This window comes from Trichechus manatus, unplaced genomic scaffold (assembly GCF_000243295.1).
Source record: "Trichechus manatus latirostris isolate Lorelei unplaced genomic scaffold, TriManLat1.0 scaffold00048, whole genome shotgun sequence".
Lineage (NCBI taxonomy): Eukaryota > Metazoa > Chordata > Mammalia > Sirenia > Trichechidae > Trichechus > Trichechus manatus.
In genome coordinates, this window is record NW_004443984.1 from 6,378,300 (window position 1) to 6,394,473 (window position 16,174).

The 16,174-nt window shown below is 35.0% G+C and overlaps 1 protein-coding gene across 5 annotated transcripts in view; it reads left to right on the forward strand.

The window, feature by feature from the left end:
- HNRNPR (heterogeneous nuclear ribonucleoprotein R) overlaps nucleotides 1-9,924 on the forward strand; it is a 34,843-nt gene extending 24,919 nt beyond the window's left edge. For 2 of the 5 annotated variants that reach the window (XM_023732114.1, XM_023732113.1), the window contains exons 8-11: nucleotides 213-427; nucleotides 4,759-4,908; nucleotides 5,270-5,391; nucleotides 5,529-9,923. In XM_023732114.1, the coding sequence (XP_023587882.1) occupies nucleotides 213-427; nucleotides 4,759-4,908; nucleotides 5,270-5,391; nucleotides 5,529-6,141 (1,100 nt within the window). In that variant the 3' untranslated portion in view covers nucleotides 6,142-9,923. Of the gene's footprint in view, nucleotides 1-212; nucleotides 428-4,758; nucleotides 4,909-5,269; nucleotides 5,392-5,528 lie in introns of all 5 variants that reach the window. The other 3 variants (XM_023732115.1, XM_004377138.3, XM_012555762.2) reach the window with 3 other exon arrangements.
- The last annotated feature ends 6,250 nt before the right edge of the window (nucleotides 9,925-16,174 follow it).

Genomic DNA, 16,174 nt, shown 5'->3' on the forward strand with positions numbered 1-16,174 from the left:
TATGGCTGTACCTTCAGGACCCCTAAAATTACAAGGAGACATAAAATACTGTCCCAAACCCATATCTTAACAATGCCAATCTAATTGTCTACTAGGTAATTAGTGAATCACTTCGAGGCTTCTTCAATTTTTTATTCTTCCGCAAATGGGTTTATGTCTGCCTAATCTCTAGATGTGTGGTGGATGCTTTTGGCTTATATATCTGGCTGTTGGTTTAACAGAGGGTTTGGTGGACGTTATTCTCTATCATCAACCCGATGACAAAAAGAAGAATCGGGGGTTCTGCTTCCTTGAATATGAGGATCACAAGTCAGCAGCACAAGCTAGACGCCGGCTAATGAGTGGAAAAGTAAAAGTATGGGGAAATGTAGTTACAGTTGAATGGGCTGACCCTGTGGAAGAACCAGATCCAGAAGTCATGGCTAAGGTAAATGAAATTGCTTGGGGGTGTGGGTAGGGTTATCATTTTAATTCTGTACTCAGAATAAAGCTCAAAATTTTCAAGTTAAGGTGAATACAGTTTATAGTTCTTGACCTTAACTGTTTAAGCAAGGAGCTGCTTTAACACTAAAGTTCACAGTCTGCTTTGGTATCCAGGAATTTCTTTTAACCATTCCTTTTCCTACAGATTAAATGTGCAAAAGGAACTGAAATGAAATCCGTTCAATTAAGTATCTATTTCAGTACACACCAAGTATTTGTTTAGACACTGAGAGATACAGAGGTAAAAAAGACAAAGTCTTGCTGAGTGAAGAGAGAAGTAATGTTTTTGAAATTTTGAATTATAATCCTCATTGACCATACTATAACTTTTTTTTTTCCTCCTTTCTCCTCCTGAATTCCTGTCAGGTATTTCCTCTTCTTTTTTTTTTTAAATTTTACTTGGTAAAATGTATAGAACATCATGCTGTAACTTTTATTTCATGACCATAAATAATTATATTTTATTTAGATTTATAGCTAATATTTTTCTATTGGCTTTTTTTTTTTTTTTTTTAAATGATAGAGTTCCTTAGAGTATTGGGAGTATTTGCCATGAAGAAAGGCAGAAGTTTGCTATGTTTATTTTTTTGTTCGTAGCAAAATAATGCAAGGCAAGTCATGTAGAGGGCACCTCTATTTCCTTCTGAGCCCTGGACTTGCATCCTGAGCCCTGGACTGGCGTTGCTAGAATATTTGCCTGGTAAATGAGGTGCCTTGAGTCCTAGTTCTTAGCCCTTCCCTTGAATGCCTCTGCTATGAGTTGGAATTAACTGGACAGCAGCTGTTTTCTTTTTTTTTTTTAGTGTTTTTATTTTTAGTGACTCCTGCAGTTCAAGGGGCAGTCCAGAATTGTATCTCTGCTGCTTTTAGTGAGTTTTTGAGTATCTTATTGTATGTCTCTGCCATTCCCAGGGAAGCAACAACTCTGTGGATGGCCATGAATTAATGGTTAGATACTTCTTGACTGAGAAGTCTTTTCCTCAAGCTTTTTCTTTCAGGTTCTGAGGTGGCAAGTTTTCACCCTAACTAGTTTGGAGGAGAGCCTTAATTTATACAAGTATGGTAAAGGTTTGATAGGCAAAGACATCTTTGGGTTAAGCAGAGAAGATCCAGTAAAAATAAACTAGAGAGTCTCTCAGAAGTGATTCTTGGTGTCTTTTTCTAGTATTCCTTGAGTAGATGGGTATCTAAGTAAGGTACTGGGAATCTCAGTATGCTGATTTTTAAATTTTTGCTAGCCCAGTTTACTTCTAGTTCTTTCTTTTCCTAATGTAGTTGTGATTTTGGGCAAACTACTGAACTTGGATGTCATCTGTTTTATTGAAGTTGGCAAAATCTCTTAAGATCCCTACAACTTAATTCTGCGTGTAGAAACTGAGCATAACCTGTGTTGCTTTTTCTATAAAAAATCTTAAAGTAGCATTATAAGAGAGAAACTAAATATAAAATTTCTAGAAAACCTAAAGTTTAACTAGTAATTTGCTTATCAATCACTTTCAGTATACCTCTGTTAACCTTTCAGACTGAAGTTGTGAAGTTCATCCTAAATCTTTTTTTTTTAGGGTTAGAAAACCTCCAGATTTTCTTCCAGTAACCATTCTTCTTCTGGATCAAAAACAAGTTTCAGAATGAAAAGGAGGCCTCTACAAACTTGGGATTGAATAATATTTACTCCTTTGTTGTATTCTGATAGAAAAAATAGTTTACCCATTAGAGTAAAGCATTGTCACTCACTCTGTCAGTATTTCAATTCATTGAAGATTCTTTGCCAAGTTGGGTCAATTTTATAATCAACCAGAACCTAAGAGTCTAAGTGTATCTTTCTTAAAGGGACCTTTTTCCTTTTGAACATTTTAAATGCAATTTCAACATGTGATTTTTATATAGAATGTTATGGTTTCATCACAGAAAAGAAGAAAAGATCCATGGAGTTACCAAAAAAAAAAAAAAAAATGAAGTGAATAATGAGGGTTTTTCTAATGTAGGAACTAGATCTTAGTATGACAACATTGAGGGAAAAAAGGAGTAGGAGGTAGGTAGAGGTGAAAATGTTAACTTTCTTTCCCTTGAATTAATTTCTTCCCCAGATCCTTCTTACTCATATAGCCGTTATCTGAGATAACAGTGTGTTCAATGGGTGTGTTAAAATTTTTATTGAATTGGTAATACATTTCCTTAGGTCAAAAAGTCAAAATGATATAGAAAAGTATAGATATAGTCCCACTTTCACCCCATCCCCATCTACTGTTCTCCCTTGTCCCCTATCAAAAACAAACAAACCCACTGATGTTAAGTCAATTCTGACTCACAGTGACCCTGTAGAACAGAGTAGAGCTGTTCTGTAGGATTTCCAAGGCTGCACAGAAGCAGACTGCCACATCTTTCTCCCACGGAGTGGCTGGTGGGTTCGAACTGCCAACCTTTCGCTTAGCAGCCAGGCGCTTTAACCGCTGTGCCACCAGGGCCCCTCCTTTGTCCTCTGTAAGCATCCGTTTATCTTTTTAGTGTTTCCTTAGGCAAATACAAACAAATATAAGTATATATTCTTATTTTTCCTACTTACACAAATGGTTGCTGGTAGCATAATGTATTCACTGATTTGTGTTTGGTTTATTGACCATCCTGTCTTAATTAGCTGTAAGGAAATGCATCGTTACTATATGTATCACTAAGAAATAAAGAAATGCTGCTTATTAAACTATGACACAGTGCTTGCTTATCCATTGACTGTAAGTTGTATCGCTATTTTGGAGATGTGCAAACAGGGGAGGGAGGTGTGTCTTACCAACAGTATATCCTGGCAGTCTGTCAATTCAGAGATCTTCCTTGGTTCCCCCCCCCCCATAATATTTCATTCTGTGGATGTACCATAGTACTCAACCATCTGGACATTGAGTTGTTTCTAATCTTGTTATTACAGTGCTGTCAACTGGTGCAAGGGCAGATATATTTTTAGGATAGATTATCATAGGTAGAATTGTGGGCCAAAGAGTAAATACATTTGTAATTATTTAAAGATACTGCCATATTCCTATCTATAGGAGATATTCCATTTTGTACTTGCACTACCAAAATGCAAGAGGCCTATTTTCCCCATTCTTGACAAAATAGTGTATGGTGAAGTTTTTGTATTTTATCAATCTGATAACAATTGATAATCCCAATAATATAATTTGCTGCTCTTATGTATGAGTTTGAGCTTTTAATATATTTAAGGGCCATTTATGTTTCTTTTTGTATGGACCATGTATTCATGAATTTTATCTACTTTTTAAAATTCAGTTATCAGCTTTTCTCTTGTTTTCTGGAACTCTAGGTATAAAAGATTAGTTCTTTGTGATTTAAGTCACAAATACTTTTTCTGTATTTGTCATTTGTCTTTTGACTTTGCTTCTGGCATTTTTTGCCATGTAGAAGTCACGTATTTTTAGTAGTTGAATTTATCACTCTTAGGGTTTCTGGATTTACAGTCACAAAGCCTTTTGTACCCTAAGGTTATATAAAGGAATCATCCTTACTTTCTTCTAATACTTTTGTAATTTTTCCATCTTTTTTTCATTAAATTTTTAAAAAATCTGTTTGGGTTTTAATATATAATGTGAGATAGAAATCCAACTTTCATCTTTTTCCAGATGATTACCCACTTCTCCTAGTGTTATTTATTAAAATGTTCATCTTTATGGCACTAATTTGAGAATCACTTTTAACAGAAACTAAATGCCTTTATTACGATTTGGGGTATATTTCTGGAACTTTTTATTCTGTTTTATTCGTTTGTCTAATTCTTTTATTAACACTGATTCACTTATTTAAGCATTATAGTTTGTTTATAGGGCTAGTCTCTAATTTTTACTTTTACTTTTCTTCCTGGCTATTCTTGCTTATTTAGTTTTTCATACGAACTTTAGAATTGGCTTATCCAGTTCCAGGGGCAAAAACAAAAACTTATTTTTTAGGGGGCTGGACGGTCATGTTAAATTTATAAATTAACTGAATGAAAATTATGTGCTAACTCCTTGAAGGTCTTATTCACAGTGTTAGGTAATTGACTGACAGGGCAAGAGAAGGCAGGAACCAACAATTTGTAAAAATGGGTAACTAACATCAGGATCATTTTCTTGGCAGCTTCTCATAATGTCTGTGACAGCACTTTAGCACTTAATGTTTTAGAGCAGAAAAGCCTATGCCATGAAGATAAGAAAAAAAATACTTTAAGATAAGACTTCATCTAAAATTAAGTAGCCAATACCAATATTGTGTATTTATTACTATTAGGTAAAAGTCTTATTTGTGAGAAACTTGGCTACTACTGTTACAGAAGAAATATTGGAGAAATCATTTTCTGAATTTGGAAAACTTGAAAGAGTGAAGAAGTTGAAAGATTATGCATTTGTTCATTTTGAAGACAGAGGAGCAGCTGTTAAGGTAGAAATTTTGGAATTTTGCTTCTTGATGTTTAAATTGAAATTAAATTAAATTCCAGGCGTGGACTTCCTTCTTGATATAGCTAAACTTTAAGGAGTTATTTGGATTTAGGAGCAGCAATAGGCAGCTCTCTTACCTTTTAAAGTGTAGTAACAGAACATCAGTTTTGTTCTTAATGGAAGTTCTAGAGAAACAGGTACATTCTTTTTGTTTTACTTTCTGGCTGAATTCGTCTTTTGCAAATCAAAATAATTACGAAGTAAAGTGTTTATTAAATGTATGTTAACAACGTATGTTTATGAAGTTACATTTTAAAATACCATTTCTTGTGAAGTAAATTTATTTTTCTAATTTTCTGTAGGCCATGGATGAAATGAATGGTAAAGAAATAGAAGGGGAAGAAATTGAAATAGTCTTAGCCAAGCCACCAGACAAGAAAAGGAAAGAGCGCCAAGCTGCTAGACAGGCCTCCAGAAGCACTGCGTGAGTCTATATTTCAGTAGATACATCTTTGAACAGGAAATTACTTCATATTGGAGATCAGGCTAATAAAACAAAATCAAGAAGAGCCTTGAAGTAAACTAATCTTTTTTTTTCTCTTTTCTTCCCTCCATTGCTAGGTATGAAGATTATTACTATCACCCTCCTCCTCGCATGCCACCTCCAATTAGAGGTCGGGGTCGTGGTGGGGGGAGAGGTGGATATGGCTACCCTCCAGATTACTATGGCTATGAAGATTACTATGATGATTACTATGGTTATGATTATCACGACTATCGTGGAGGCTATGAAGATCCCTACTACGGCTATGATGATGGCTATGCAGTAAGAGGAAGAGGAGGAGGAAGGGGAGGGCGAGGTGCTCCACCACCACCAAGGGGGCGGGGAGCACCACCTCCAAGAGGTAGAGCTGGCTATTCACAGAGGGGGGCACCTTTGGGACCACCAAGAGGCTCTAGGGGTGGCAGAGGGGGTCCTGCACAACAGCAGAGAGGCCGTGGTTCCCGTGGAGCTCGAGGCAATCGTGGGGGCAATGTAGGAGGCAAGAGAAAGGCAGATGGGTACAACCAACCTGATTCCAAGCGCCGTCAGACCAACAACCAACAGAACTGGGGTTCCCAACCCATCGCTCAGCAACCGCTTCAGCAAGGTGGTGACTATTCTGGTAACTATGGTTACAATAATGACAACCAGGAATTTTATCAGGATACTTATGGGCAACAGTGGAAATAGACAAGTGAGGGTTTGAAAATGATATTGGCAAGATACGATTGGCTCTAGATCTACATTCTTCAAAAAAAAAAATTGGCTTAACTGTTTCATCTTTAAGTAGCAATTTGCTGCCATTTGTATTGGGCTGAAGAATCACTATTGTGTATATACTCAAGTATTTTTATTTTTCCTCTTTTCATAAATGCTCTTGGACATTATTGGGCTTGCAGAGTTCCCTTATTCTGGGGGCTACAATGCTTTTATCGTTTCAGGCTTCATTTTAGCTTCAAAACAAGCTGGGCACACTGTTAAATCATGATTTTGCAGAACCTTTGGTTTTGGACAGTTTCATTTTTTTGGATTTGGGGTAGATTACATAGGAGTATGGAGTATGCTGTAAATAAAAATACAAGCTAGTGCTTTGTCTTAGTAGTTTTAAGAAATTAAAGCAAACAAATTTAAGTTTTCTTGTATTGAAAATAACCTATGATTGTATGTTTTGCATTTCTAGAAGTAGGTTAACTGTGTTTTTAAATTGTTATAACTTCACACCTTTTTGAAATCTGCCCTTCAAAATTTGTTTGGCTTAAACGTCAAAGCCGTGACAATTTGTTCTTTGATGTGATTGTATTTCCAATTTCTTGTTCATGTAACATTTCAATAAAACTCAAAAATCTATTCAAAACATTACCTATTTCAAATTCAATTGTGTCCTAAAACATTATTTTATTCGTAATCCTTGCAAAGAATATTGTTTTCAAAGGATAACTGCCTATGTGAGTGATCAAATTCATGCAAAATTTCTTGTCTATTCTAACATATATTGTGGACATCAGATGAGAATTAGTCTAAATTCAAGTATTTATTCCAAATGTCACTGCATTAATTGGTGTTCTATCATAGTTGCTTCTAATTTTGAAAATTTATCCTTTATTTTAAAAAAACTGATTCAAAGACTTCTGAACATTCTTGCAGGCATTGGATAATTTGCAGTTGTTAAAATCGGGTTGGGGAAGCAGACTGCAATTTATTTTGACCCACATTCTTTATATAAAGGATAATCATGGTTGAAGTCCTCATTTGCTGGATAAGTGAATGTATATAACAGGGAAAAGTTGATTGTATTGTGGGCTAAAGTTCAGTTATAGTATATGTGATCATGACTACCTTTTCAGTTACTGGTTTAGGAATATAATTTCCTGTTGCTATGCAAATTTGCTTTGAGAAACAATTACACCTTATCAGAGAGGCTTAAAAAAATCTAGTAGTCATACTTCTAACTTTTGTTGATACCCCTTTTATTTTCATTTTTTTTACTATCTCTAGTGGCTAAATTTTTTGTTGGCCAAGCCATAACATCTTCCTTGTTTAGCCTTTAGAAATCTGATTTATTCCAGTGACTTTTTTTGATATGAATGAGAGGAACAGAACAATCTAAACTTTACAGAAAAGTGTGGATCACTTCCAAATTACTCAAAATTTCCCTTCCATTTTACTCTTAGGTGGTTCTAAAATGTTTTTATAATGATAAAAATAAGCTTTTAGGGAATAACTAAAATGGACACACCTCTATTTCATGTTTTGTTCCTATTTGGTGTCTTTTGTGACAGCAATATTAAATATCTAAACCATAAGCCACTTAACTCCTTGAGAGCTTGGTTAGATCCTGTTTTGGGTTTCATGGCTTCTCTTTTGATTTTGAGTAAGTAAATTAATAATTGCTGATGAAAGTCAGTGTTTCTCAATTCTCTTTCAAAATACACTCATTTCATAGTACAGTAATTTAACAGACCTTATTAGTATTCATTCCTCTTAAGTTTTTGGAAACTGATAAAGGAATTATTTGGTCTGTTGTATAGTAGTTTCACATTGATTAACATGGGTATGTATTTAGTAAGGTTTAGATCTAGTTTTTTTTTTAATGTTCATTTATGCAAGTAAAGACACCAAACATGCATTAAATGCTGCTTTTCAACTTTGACAATACAATTTGAAGCTATAACTGTAAATCTAAATTAGATTTAAACCCTGATTTTTCTTGGAAAGAACAAAAGGTCTATGAATGAAATTTGAATTGTTTGTATTAAAAATTAGATGTTACAAGATACAGAGTCGTCATGAAAAAATTAGGAATGGGAATAGAAATGATTTGGAAAAAATATTTTCTTATTGTGTTTCCCCCCACCCATCCTAAAATGTAAACCTATCAAAAACATAAGAACAAAATTTGGATTCCATGTCAAAACCATTTCATTGAAAATTATATTTTAGTCACTTGAATTTTAAAATGGCCACTTCCTCCTTTGTCCTGCTCAACAATTAAAAATATATCTGGAGAGGTATCCCTTTAATATTGCTGTATAGTTTTTGTGGCTCTTCTAGTTAACAAAAAACATAACTTTACAAACATTAAATCTTACTGTAGAACTCTTTGATGTCTTATAAATTATTGTAGACACATTCAGATAAATAGATTCAGAGCTGAACTTTTTCACAGAAATCTAACAATGTAATATGTAAGCCGGAGAAATGTCAGTTGAGGGAGTTCTAAATTTTAGATTTACATTAGTTTGTTTTTTAAAATAGATGCAAATTATAAGTTCTGAGAAATTAGATTTTCCGCTGTCCTGCCTTAACATCCTTTTTGTTCCCCAACCTAGTTGATTTGGTTTTATTTATGAGCCTGCCACAGTAAAGTGTGTGTTAGAAAATGTATTTGCTTTATATTGCGATAGACCTGTTCTTTGTAGATACCCCCCTGAGATTGACATAAATATACCCCCTTCCCATAATGGAATGCTAATTTTATTTGATCACTCATTTATAGCAGTTGCTTAAATGTATGTAATTATATGAAGGTGTTTTTAATTTTTTAAAAGCAAAAAAGTTCTAATAAGTTGCCAGATTTCTGATAAATCCAGGGTTGTTGATCAAGAAAGATGGAAGATGAGTTATTATGGTTTTGTAGTTAGTTTTTTTAAACAAAGGAGTTCAGCATAATTGTTTTTAGTTTCTTAGTTTCTGGGGTTATTCTGCGTAAGAAAGCCCAATGCTTTCTGTTAGTAGTAGATGACTTTTCTCTCATTTGACTTTGAAATCTGACTTAGAAGGTGAACCCTTTTTCTTTTTAAAAAGGTCAGCATGCATCAAAATAAATTACATATTTTAAATTCCAAAAGAGAAAGAACATAAAATTAATTCCATGCCTTGCGTAAAGCCATATAATAGTATTCTTGAAACTCAGTACATCATTTGCCTCCTGCCCATTTGGATAATCATACCTATGTTTTATTGTGTATTATTTGTAAAATCAAAGCCAGTAAATACTTGCTATAAGGCTATCGTCAATTTTAAAGACTTCTGAATATGTTAAAATTTGCCCTTTTGATTTTCAAAATAATTTTATTATATCAAGCTATCCGTATTCTTAAAGGAAGCCAACCTGAAGTATTTGGAAGAAATGTTAATGGTAGTATTGTCCTTTATCATATGAAATCTCTTAAGTGAACAGCTAAGAAAAAGCCTTATAGAAAGAGTGCACTGGATTTATAAGTGTGTTTGTTTCTCTAAGGTTGGGAGCTTCTGTTAACTTAGAAGTGGAGTTGTTATGCATAAGGCAGTGAATTAATTGGATGACTATTGGAGAATCCAGAATGAGAACTCCATTAACCAGACGTGTTTACTTTTGCATTAGAAGTTTGTTAATTAGGTTTTCTATTTGAAATACAAACACTGTTTAAATAAATTGCGTATTTAATGTATTGGTCAGTAATTTAATATAAATAAGGATAATAATTAATTTGAAGTACTTACTGTCAATCTTTCTAGTAGTTTTTTTTTTTTTTTCCTTTTTAAATACATACATATGTATATTTTATTTAGAAGTTACCAGAAGCTCTGGTTTGTTTTTGTGATTTTTGGGGGGGGAGATTCTTTTGGTTTTTTTGTTTTGTTTTGGTTTGGTTTTTAGTCGTTTTCAGATGTTATCCAGAAATCTGCAAGTGTACTTTTCCTGTTTTAACTCCTTCCTTTTATCACCTGACTATCAGGGAAGCGTGGTTGAGGCTGCCCTGACCTGACATGTCATGATGTCGACTTGCTAGGTGGGGTTCGCTGGGGACGATAACCAGTGGAATTGTTGGTAAGAACTTTTTTTTTTCCTATTTTGTTTTTTTTAAATCAATAGTGGGACATTAAGTGTGGGAGAATGCCCATATCCTGTAAGTGAGCAATTAATGTCATACTTGTAGTAAAATAAGACTTTAATATTAAAATAATGTTCTCAGTAGGAACATATAATAAGTATTCCCTACTCTTTATTTTCAAATTGGTAGCAGATTATCAGGAAAGGCCTCCAAGTTTGAAATACTAAAATATTCAGGGTATATTTTAAGTGATAAACCTTACAATTTAGGAAGTACTAGTTTGAGGAGAGAATAAATTTGCTTTGTTTTACTGTAATGTCTATTCCTCTAATATCATGTTTACTACATTTTTATAGGTAGATTAGCATATAATACATGTTAAGAGACATTTAAGGAGCCCTGGTGGTGATGTGATTAAGTGCTTGGCTGCTAACCGAAAGGTTGGTGGTTCGAACTCACCAGCCACTCTGTGGGAGAAAGATGTGGCAGTCTGCTTCCATAAAGGTTACAGCCTTGGAAACCCTATGGGGCAGTTCTAATCTGTCCTGTAGGACCACTGTGAGTCTGAATTGACTTGACGGCGATGGGTTTGGGTTTGGAAAAGACATTTATTGGACACTAATTTTAGTGAAGCAGGAAGCTGTTGATAGAATGAAGGGTTTAAACACTAGAAGAAGTTATTTATTTAAAAAATCCTCCAAAGAAATCTTAACATTGTGAAAGGAAACTTAAAATTTTAACAATTTGATAAACACTAGTGGACTCAATTTAGAGATACATTTGATATGACGACTTTGAGTCAGGAGGCAATTACATGCTTTAATTATTAGTATTAGGACCTTGAATATGGCAGAATCAGAAACCTATCAACAACTTTTGTTTGTCTGAAACCCAGACAGCTGGTAGGATTAGTAGTAGATATTGGTAGAATTAAGAGTCAATATTTAGATGATTGCTAGACATTAAAATCTCTTGTACTCATTAGGGGATTCTGTAGTGGTGAAGTATAAATTGAGGAAGTTAAATTTAATAACTAGGTATTTGCTGACCATACCATATTTAAAAAAATTGCAAATATGACATAAACACTGATTAAAAGTAATTAGAGGTTTTCATGCCTGAAGAACCTTCTTGGTATTCTTAAAAAAACTTCCCTTGTCAGTCTAGAAAGAAGCTCTTAGAGGCTAAAGAAGCATTAACTAATGTCAGGACTGTAAAGCTTTATCTGAGTTTCCTGTATACTCGCTACACATCACTACAGTGAAATTATACTTGAAGAATTACAGTGATTGTAGAGTTGTGTCAAGGTACTTGCTTCTCTTCTGACACATTTTATGCTTGTATCAATTATAGAAAACATCAGAGTATAGAACTTCAAAGGTTGCCATAAATGACTTGCAGTAGGAACACTCAAGTAATTCTAAGAAATTCACGTAACTTAAGGAAAATACAGTGCAAATTTGTTGGCTTTATACACTGACAACAAAATACATTTCATGGGACCAGGAAAGAAAGAGACATTATAGGGGAAAGTTTAAATTGCTCAGATATTAATAAGGGCTTTCATTTTATGTAGTAACTTTGTCTCAGGATCCCATGAACATCACCTATCTTGATTTCTCACATTTCATGGTTGGGCAAAAGGGCCTTCTCTAGCCTGTTCAGTAATATAAGTACAATTCTACTTATGTGAATTTTGTTATGATGTTTAGTACTATGTTCTGAGGCTGTTTCTGTAATTGGGCTGAAAGTTCCTTGCAAACATGTTGCTGATATGCATACAGTACGTGAGAAATATTAAAATAGGGACATCTGCAAGACATTTTCCATTTAATCGTCAGTTTAATAAAAATTATGCTTTTGGTACAGTGTTCATGTACCATAACTGTATTGGAATATTTGTACAATGTTAAATATTTTTAATAAAATTTAATATGTTCAAAATGTTGTGTTGGTGATTTTGGGTGGGGTGTGATGGGTTCAATTGTGTAAAACAGACTCGGTAGTTCTGCAATTGAGACTTTTACAGTCAAATGGAGTTCCTGTCTCAAATTCAGTAATAGATACTAGGTACCTGTTATAGGAAGGTAGTAAAGGCGTGGGATAATAAAGATAAAAGGACTGAACTTGGGGGTTTTATTAAAGTGTTAGGAAGTAGCTTTGCTGGGGTTAGAATTGGCTCTGCAGATGTCAAATGGGGATATTACTGGCTTTTTGCATAACAGGGTGTCAGTAAAATTTTTCTGAGGAAATTGTGGCATAGCCACATTGGAGATGATCCTAGAGAACCCACACAGGTGGACAAAGGGAAACACTTGTACAGTGTTTTCATGTTTTCAGCAGGCTTTTTTTTTTTTTCCCCTCCGTGTGTCCCTGACCCCTTCACATGACATGCCAGGAAGTAGAGAAATAGGGTATGTTCGAGGAAGGTTGTGTTGGAGGGTTTAGATGATCATTGGGAAATATCTCCAGTGTATGAGAAGTACCATATAAGGAGCTCTCCTTTGTTTCTTAAAGTAAATTTTATAATGTTTCTCTTCATACTGATCCCATTCTCTTGCAGGTAACCCTAGTACAATACTTCTTCTGACTTACTTTTCTTGAGGTTTTATTCTTTACCAGACTTAAAAAGGTAGATGTTCCCCACAATATAAAATGGAATTTTACTTGAAGTGATGCGCTCATTCCGTGTTTTTCCAGTCATCTCTATAGAATTTCTTTGAAATTCTCTTAGTGCCATTAATAGCAAAAAAAGATTTAAGAGGAAGGTGACAGGGACCTAATGATGTCTGAAAAAATTAAGAAACTGTTACACCTGGTCTCTTCTGAATGAAGACTGTTAAATGAGAGCTGTGGGAAACAAAAAGTAGTTCCCCTGTTGTTTTAAGATATTCTAAAGAATGAGTAGACAAAATCCTTCCCCAGGTCAATATTTTCCAGAAAGTGATGTGCCCCCCCCCCTTTTTGTCCCCAAATAAAAAACTCACTTGAGATAGGAAGGAATGTTTGTTACACCAGCAAAAATATCTAAATTCGTGTACCTTTAGGTGTTGACAGAGCTGGGAATTGGGGGGAGGGGGCAGCTTACAGATTTGTGGTATATTTTTAAATTTTTTCAAAAATAAAGGGAGGTTACTTTTGACACAAGGAGCCCTGGTGGTTCAGTGGTTAAGGACTCGGCTGCCAACCAAAAAGACTGGGCAGTATGCTCCCATAAAGACTACAGTCTAGGAAAGAAAGAAACCCTACGGGGCGGTTCTACTCTGTCATACAGGGTTGCTGTGATTTGAATCAACTCAGTGGCACACAACAGCTTTTGACAAACATTTTAAGCTTAGACTCTTTTAGTGTCTTTTGATTACTTAAAGCCAATTTATTTATTTTTAGAAACAGCTTGTTAGCTATTTTCCTGTGGAGTGTATTCACATAGGGGAAATATAGCCATGAGAAAAAAATCACATTTTTATTTCCTTAGACTTGGAATTTGTGACTGAAATCATGACTGTGTGTAGACATTTCTTCCAAAAACTAATAAGCAAGAGTAGTGTTTTACTCAACTTCCAAATGGTGATTTCCAGGCCTATCTGTCCATTTATTAAGAGGGCAGGAGATTTAATTAGTCATGAATTTGTACAACTTAGTCATTCCTTTTAAATAACGTGACATTTAATCACTTTAAAATTCTTTCTCACAAAGGTGAAGATGAGAATCAGTATTGTCAAGTGTAGTGACATTGGCAAGTAAAGGAGATCAGCTTCAAGTTTTCAAATATGTAAATAGAAAATTAAATTTCCTAAAATATGAAAATAGTGCATTATTGAAGACCTCATATACTCTCTACAGAGCTTTTTAGTAGAATTTGGAGACGTTTCTATACAGGTGTTCTTATATTCCGTACTTGCCAGGAACCTAGTTGCCTAGGTTTATAAGAAGCAGCCCTGGTAGTGCAGTGTTAAGCGCTCAGCTGCTAACCAGAAGGTCAGCAGGTCAAACCCACCCGCTGTTCCTCAGGAGAAAGATGTGTCAGTCTGTTTACATAAAAATTACAGTCTTGGAAACCCTGTGGAGTAGTTCTACCCTGTTCTATAGGGTTGCTGTGGAGTCGGAATCGATTTGATGGCAGTGGGTTAGGTTTAAGCAGAGGTTAATATATTTTAAAAGGCTATTACGGTTTTTATTAGCTAAATTGTTATTTTGAAAATTTTCTGTTTTACATTTATTGGAATATTATCAAAGCAAATTCTTTTTTTCATTTGATCCGAGTAATTTTAATTGTGCTTACACATTTTGTGATTGTTCAAGTACCTGAATTGGTTTGGTCAGAAGGACTTGGGTATTTTTCTGGCAACTGGTATAACTAAATTTTTTTGGTTAGATGATAGATGTTTAGTGTTGGCTTGTTATATTGAAACTTTCCGTGCTTCTCATACATTACCAGATTAATCATATTTAAATATAATCTGTGTAAAGTTTGTGTGGAAAACAATTTGATCTAACATTTAATGGTATTGTTAGTGAAACTTCATTTTAAATCATGAGCAGTAATGTAGGTTTTTTTTTTTATGTATTAAGTATAGAAGTAATGAGCCCCGGTGGTGCAGTGGTTAAAGCGCTCATCTGCGAACCAAAGGTTCAAACCCACGAGCCGCTCCACGGGGAAAGGATGTGGCAGTCTGCTTCTATAAAGATTTACAGCCTTGGAAACCCTATGGGGCAGTTCTGTGTTGTCCTTCAGGGTTGCTATGAGTTGGAATGGACTCAGCGGCAGTGAGTTTGTTTTTGTGTTTTTGGTGTATAGGTAATACGACATTTGCCATTTCTACAGACTTCACATGTACAGTTCAGTGACATTAATTACATTCGTCATGTTGTTCAGTCATCACCATTAACCACTCCTGAATTTTTCCATCACCTTTAACAGAAGCTCTATGTCCCCAAAGCAATGTATCTTCCTTTCTTTAGTTGTAATGTCATTTCTAGCAGACTTTCTTAAGTATGAAAGACAAATGAAACCATTCGTTTCAGTTATCAGAATGTCTGAATGAACTTCAGATGGTTATTTTAATTTACTGGTTAAGCTGTTCAGGGCATAATTTACCATTCAGCAATCCATCCCAAACTTTAATGTAGATGGGAATTCCTGATCATCTTATTTAAAATGCAGATTCTGACTCAGTGGATCTGGGGTGGAGCACGAGAGTCTACATTTCAAGCTCCTAGATGATGCCAATTTTCAGAACTTTGAGTGGCAAGGTCATAAATTATCCCACATTTCCAGGGGAGTTCAGAGAATAGACCTTAGTAGGAAAGATACCAACCAACAACAGATGTTTGCCATGATTTGCCTTGTAACTATTTAAGGATCTAGTTGGTTTGAGATTAAAAATTATGGTAAAAGTCACCACAAATGTTAGCAGTGTTTAGGATCCTAAGAAAGGTGCATAATCTGCAAGAAAATGAAATGAGTTTAGAAAAACAGATTTTCAGAGTTTTGGGGAATTGGTAGAAAATAACGGGAAGGAAAAAAGCTTTGAAACAAACAGGAAAGCTAACTGTATATAAGTGAAATATTAATGTCACAGATACTAACGTTGGCCTCTGACTCAGGACAAACCCTACTCATAGCGACCCCTTGTGACAGAGTAGAACTGCTCCATAGGGATTTTTTTTGGCTATAATCTTTATGAAAGCAGTTTGCCAAGCCTTTCTTCTGTAGAGGCATTGGGTGGGTTTGAACTGCCAACTGTAGGTCACAAACTGCTTGGGGGCACCTAGGCTCCTGGCCACAGGTTCAAATGAAAAACCAAAGCTGTTGACATCAAGTTGGTTCCAACTCAGGAGACCCTGTAGGACAGTAGAACTGCCCCATAGGATTTCCTAGGCTGCAATCTTTATAAAAACAGACTGCC